The following is a 6,066-nucleotide window of genomic DNA, read 5'->3' on the forward strand; positions in this document are numbered from 1 at the left end:
CGCGCCGCAGTCGCGGATCCCGGAGCGTGTGTGGGGGGGGGGGGGGGCGTGCTTATGCTAAGAGGATGCTGGCAGGATCGGTGTCTCTTTAAAACCAAGCAGGGGAAGGGAGCCAGAGCCTGCACATGGCACAATCCACGCCCGCGGCTGCCTCTTACCATCTGGGCCCGGAGGTACATCTGGGCCTGGCTGGCTGTCAGGGCTGGGGAGGCGGCATTGCCCAGGAGCACAGCCTGCTGGGTGATGCCCGAGGCAGCAGCGGCAGCAGAGTTCACGCTCTGAGCTCGGTTGATCAGCTGGGCAGCAGCTGGGGACGTGGCCAAGTTTATCTGGGGAGAAAAGGAGAAGCCGTGGGATAGGATGCACGGGGGTCACCCCACACTGGTCCAGACTCTCCCCTGCCCCTCGCCAGGCCCACTTGTAATGGCAGCACCAGTCCTGGGAGCAGCAGGGGCAGCAGGCAGGGCCCGGAGGGCTTGAGCAGGTCAGAAAGCCAGACCCCAACCCCAGGGCCCCTCGAAACATTCACTCCAAACCGGGGCAAAAGGCCAAAGACCAGCAGACGCAGGCAATCCTGGCAGCCTGCGGAGCACAGGGCCTGGAGGGAAGCCAGGCAGGTCGGTCTGATAGGGACGCACCATGAGTCCATTGGCTGCTGCCTGTGGCTGTACAGCCAGCGAAACAACCATTTTGTCATGACCAAGCTGCTGCCAACAAAAGCTCAGGGCTCTATGAAGGGCCAAAGGGGCAGCCAGCCCCCTAGGCCAGTCCTCAGTACCCCCCTGTCCCAGGGACCTGGAGGGAGAGCCAGCTCTCCAGCTCCAAGGCTCCCAGCCCAGCAGGCCACCAGGGCCCACAAACCGGAGCTGCTGGGAACCCGCTGGGGGCTCTGGAAGTTCACTGGAACGGAGTGGTTTCACCAACTGATGCTTGGACACATCAGCAACTTCAAGGAAAATTGCATCACTGGGTTTTTCTGCCCAGATGCTCCTGGCTGCGTAGGGCTGCCCAACAGGTCAGTACTGGGAGGAAGAAGGGGCTCCACATCTCAGCCGCAGGGAGCCCACGTGGCGCTGGCTGGTTATGGGCACCCCATTTGGAGACCATGGGGTGCTAGGCTCATGTGGGTGTGCGCAAGGGGAGCCCCAGTGGCAGAGGGAGCTCTCAGGAGGGGCTGCGCACTTTCCACGTGGACGGTGTCTCCTGGCTTCACATCCCTGGGAACAGCTGGAGGAGCAGGCAGGACTGATGGAGGGAAGCAGGGCTGGCAGTGACTGGACAGCGGGGAAGCACTGGCGCTCAGTAGGCGACTTACCGTGGGCTGCTGCGATGGTGCCTGCTGGGAGGCATTGCTGCCGGACGAACCGCCCTGCCTGTTAGCAGCCAAACTCGCCTGCAAGGGAAAGCAGAAGGCATGTCAGCCCAGCCCGGACCCCGAGCCTGAATACAGTACAGGGGACTCGGACAGCCTCCCCTGTGCTCGGCCTGAAAAGCGCCACTCGGAGCTGCTGACGAGTCAGGTAAATGCATCCGGTCCCCACAGGAACCGCTCAGCTATGACCTTCCCTGGCCCCTGCGATACCCCCAAATGCAGCCCCCATAGGCTAAGCTCAATGGCAGCAACATGCACCTGAACCGAAGCACGTGCTCACCAGCCCTCCCAACACCCACGTTGCTCCAGGTCTCTGGATGCCCCCAGACGCAACCCTGCACTAGCGACTGCCACTCTTGACCCGACCAGTCCCTCTCCGCCTTGTCCCACAGCAAAGCAAAGCAAAGCAAAACAAATGCCGAGTGCCACAGGTTTTCTCTGGAGACTTCCCAGAGGGCAGCTCCCGTTGCCTGGGGCGTCCCAGCTCAGCCTCCGACTCGGGATCCTGGTAGGGGAATGGTGGGGAGGAGAAAACAGAGCAGATGGACAGATGTAGGCTTGGGGGAAGAGGGGCCTGTGTAGAGATGGACTGAGAGACAGACATCTGTCCCTCCTCCGCGCCTCTCACTGAAGCCAAGCTGGCCCCACCCTTAGCGTAACAGCAGCCCACAGGACTGCACGGTGCAAGCAGCCTAAGATAGGCCTGGGTCCCAAGTTGGTGATGTTCCACAAAGCCTGGCCGCGGTCCCGCGTGGCAGAGGTGACCCCCCCACCCCATACCTGCTGCACGGCGGCCAGGCTCTGGAGCTGGGCGCTGCTGAGGTGCTGCTGCTGAAGAGCCGCCGTCTGCAGCATGAGGTGCTGCTGCTGTGCTGCATACATCTGCTGCAGGTACTGCGCCGCGGTGTTGGGCTGCCGGTGCAGGGCCTGCTGGATCACCTGGCCAAGGGGACACAGGGAGAGGGCAGAGGCGTGAGGGTCTCACACGGCAGGGGCAGAGCAGGGCCCAGCCTGAATTCCCAGAGCGGGAGAGTGGGGAGGCTCCCAGGGCAGAGCCGCAGCTCAAAGCTGATCTGGTCCTGCCTGGAAAGCCAGGAGCCTATGCTGAAAGCATTTCAGCCACCCACCGCCTCACTGGGGCTCTGCAAGGGGAAGGAAGGGGCCAGGTCAAAGGTTAACTGGGGGCAAAGAGGGCAGGGTGGTTTAATCTCCCACAAGTCTCTGCCAGAGGTTTTCAATCTGTTTTGGGGCTGTGCTGCCTAGAGTTCTCCCCCATCCATCACGGGCCAGCTCCCCGCCCCACTCAGATTCCTGCCTGGCTATCCATCACCTCCCAACAAAGCCAGCTGACATCTGTCCTCCAGCCATGCAGGCTGCATCGGACACAGGGGGCCCAGGGGCCGGGCTGGGCAGGAATGTGGAGAATCCAAGGTGAAGAACCGGGCCTGGGTCAAACAGCTTCAATAGTGGGAGCAGAACAACAGGAAGCATCTGGACGTGGCCTGGACAGTGCTGAAGGGTGGAAGCCAGCAGATCCCCCTACCCCAGGCAGCACTGACTGCAGCAATGGGAATGCAGCTCCTGGTCTCAGTGCCTGGGAGGTGCACCAGCCTGGGGAAGGGCTCAAAGGAGACGCCCCATCGAGACCTCTCCCAGGGACTTCACTTCCATCCGTTCTTTCTTGCTCACTCCAAAGGCCAAGCACTTCTCAGTGCAGATCTAGCCACGTCTCACGGTAGGAACCACACTGCAGGGTACTGGAGGCCCCACCTAGTTCAGCCGCCTTCTTGGGGCAGGATCATTCGCGATTAAACCATCCCAGCCAAGGGCGCGTTTGACCTGCTTGTTAAATTTCCTAAGATTCCCTACGTGCCTGTTCCAGTGTTTGCCAAATCTGTAGTCAGACAGTTCCTCCTCATCTCCAACCTGTTCCCCTGCTGCGGCCTGAGGCTTTGCCCAAGGTCTGCAGCACAGCAAGGACATCCAGCACAGCCCTCCTTCCCTCCCGGGTTCCCTGGCATTGTGGGAGCAGTAGGCACAGCAGCTGGGACTGTGGCTGTGAGGACCCCTGGCTGCGACTGAAAGACGAACACAGCAGCGGGCCACAGCGACGCGGGAGACAGACAGCAGCACGGAGGAGCAGCGTAAGAAGCTGACAGCCAATGGGAACCACACAACAAGGAACCAGTACATATAAAGGAGCAGCAAGAGCCTGCGTGGCAAGCTCAGAGACGAGACGGCCCAGAGTGAGCTACATCTAGCAAGGGACAAAAGACAAAGAGGTTCTAAAATACATCAGAAATGAGAGGAAGGCCAAGGAAGTCCAGGCCCACTGCTTCCCAGGGAAGGACAGCAGCAGCAGCTGACTAGGGTCACTGCAGTATGGAAAGCCTCCTCCGCTTGAGTCTTCACAAGGAAGATGAATTGTGACCAGGTACTTAACAAAACTGACACAAGCAGAAGGCATGGAAGGAACAGCTTAAAGGAAATTCGGATGAGACAGATGGGTTAAGTCACCTGCCCTGGGCAAATTCATGCTGAGAGACCTAGTGAAAGCCATGCTGGAACTGCGGGCAGCAACGGAGCAGTGCTGGGCTGGAGAACGCCAAACAGCACCTGGCTTAAGGGGAGGGAAAAGGAAGATGGGGGATTTATGGACCAGTCAGACCAACGCAAACACCTGGACCAGTCAATTTATACACCCCAGAGAGCAAGGTGATGAAAAACAAGCAGCAGGGATCTGCCCAGGATAACTTGTATTGAACCAATCTCATTCCCTCCCCAACAACACAGGCTGACTTAGTGAAGAGGGAAGCTGTGGCTGCGATCCATCCCGATGCTAGTCAGTCTTCAGAGACCGTCCCGTGTGACAGCCTAATAAGAAACAAGGGAAATATGGTCTCAATGAAATTGCACTTGCTGAAAAACTGCTCTCAGAAAGCAGTTCACGATTTCTTGTCTGCCTGGGAAGGCATTTCAGTTGGGGGGTGGTCCCAGCAGGGCCTGTCCTGGCTGCAGTTCAGTTCAATAGTCTCATTCTTTACTTGGGTGACAGAGCCGAGTGTGCCTGGAATATCCGCATGACACCACGAGCTGCCAGCACCCGTGAAGGTAGGATCAGAATTCAAAATGGTCTTCATAAATCAGAGAAACGTTCCCAAATCGAGAGGATGAAAGTCTTAGAGGCAAGGCAAAGCACAGCACTCGGGAAGAAGCAGCCAAGTGTCCCAGGACAAACTGGGCAGCAATAGTGCACCAGATGCAGGGGTCAGAGAATCACAGACAACGCAGGAGCCTGCTACAGAACAGGCAAGTCTCAGCCTGGGATGAATTAACAGAACGGCCCCACGCGAGACAGCAGGGAGGAGGGAGGAATTGTTCCACTGCACTCAGCACTCGCGAGGCTCAGCCGGAGGACAGCGTCTGATGTGGGGCACCGGAGAGGTGGGCAAACTGGAAAGTCTAGAGGAAAGACCCCCAGATGGAAAACAAATCTATGGGGAAAGGCTGAAGGCACTGAGGTCCATCTGGAAAAACAATGGCTGGTTGTAGGGAGGTGACAAGTGGGGATGGGGACCAGTTGTCCCCCATTTCTGATGCGGGGGGGGAGGGGAAAGGGACACAAAAAGATGTGCAGCAAAGCTGACTAGGTTGGCTCCTAGGAATGGCTCTTACCGCTGGCTCTACAGCCTGCCTCAGCTGTGGACTTTTCAAAAGCAGAGCAGAGGGGCATCTGTCCGGCCAGGCCAAGAGACCTGGTCCTGCCTGAGTGGAGGGGCATGGACTGGATGCACTGCAAGGACCTACGGCTCTATAACTGCCCACAGGTGAGGTGGCGGCTTTGCTCCCAGTGAGCACTGGGCCATCCAGTCCATCGTGAGCAGAGACCTGGCCAGCACTGAGGAATGGACAAGAAACCGTTTAGCCCAGAGGCCTCAAGCCCCGTGATGACCAGAAGTAAAGAAACTCTCAAGCGGCAACTGGGACCATCCTCTGTCCTACAGATGGGGAAACCGAGGCACGCACATGACTTGCCAAAGACAACAGGACAAGGCACTGATGGAGACAGGAGCAGGAGCCCACAGCCCTGGTTCCCGGTGGCCCTCTAGCCACCTGTCCAAGGCCCCCAGTACAGCTGTAGGTCGAGACTGCAGACAGCTCAGCAAGGCTGGACGGAGCAAGCTGCCTGCACGGGACTGCGGCAGAAGCCAGATGCCCTGGAGCACAGCTCTGTGGAGCTCCTGGGCGCTGGGCACTATCCCAAGCCCAGGCCTCCGGTGCAGACTGGGAGCAGAGTTGGTGGCACACCAGCCGTATGACCTGGAGAGCTGAGGTCCTGTTGCAGCCAGCCATACTACCGCTGGCCCCATGGCCCGTCTGAGCAGTAGCTCCAGCTCCAGGTCTCTGCTCAGCAACCGCCCCCCTTGCAGGGAGATGCAACAAAGCTCATTCACTGGCCAAAATAAAGGGCTTATCAACATGCACCCCCCTTCCCGGCGCACTCAACTAGTGGCGCCAGGCTCAGCTCACCCAGGGCTCTGCGCCGTCAGCCCTCCGCACTGCATGGACGCCCAGCTCCCCGAGCCCCCCCGGGGCCCTGGTGGCCCGGCTCCACCTGCTCCCCCCTGTGCTGCGGGCGCCCAGCCTGGTGCTGCTGCTCGTTCCCGAGCCCAGGCGCAGGGAGCGGGTCTCTG

The 6,066-nt window shown here is 59.5% G+C and overlaps 1 protein-coding gene across 8 annotated transcripts in view; it reads right to left on the minus strand.

Moving 5' to 3' along the window:
- PHC2 (polyhomeotic homolog 2) overlaps positions 1-6,066 on the minus strand; it is a 40,591-nt gene that overhangs the window by 29,711 nt on the left and 4,814 nt on the right. For all 8 annotated transcript variants that reach the window (XM_025203641.1, XM_025203639.1, XM_025203640.1 and 5 more), the window contains exons 3-5: positions 2,153-2,311; positions 1,316-1,393; positions 159-329 (exon numbers count right to left, since the gene is read on the minus strand). In XM_025203641.1, coding sequence (XP_025059426.1) covers positions 159-329; positions 1,316-1,393; positions 2,153-2,311 — 408 coding nt within the window. The remainder of the gene's footprint in view (positions 1-158; positions 330-1,315; positions 1,394-2,152; positions 2,312-6,066) is intronic.

Source organism: Alligator sinensis, unplaced genomic scaffold (genome assembly GCF_000455745.1).
Source record: "Alligator sinensis unplaced genomic scaffold, ASM45574v1 scaffold512_1, whole genome shotgun sequence".
Classification (NCBI taxonomy): domain Eukaryota; kingdom Metazoa; phylum Chordata; order Crocodylia; family Alligatoridae; genus Alligator; species Alligator sinensis.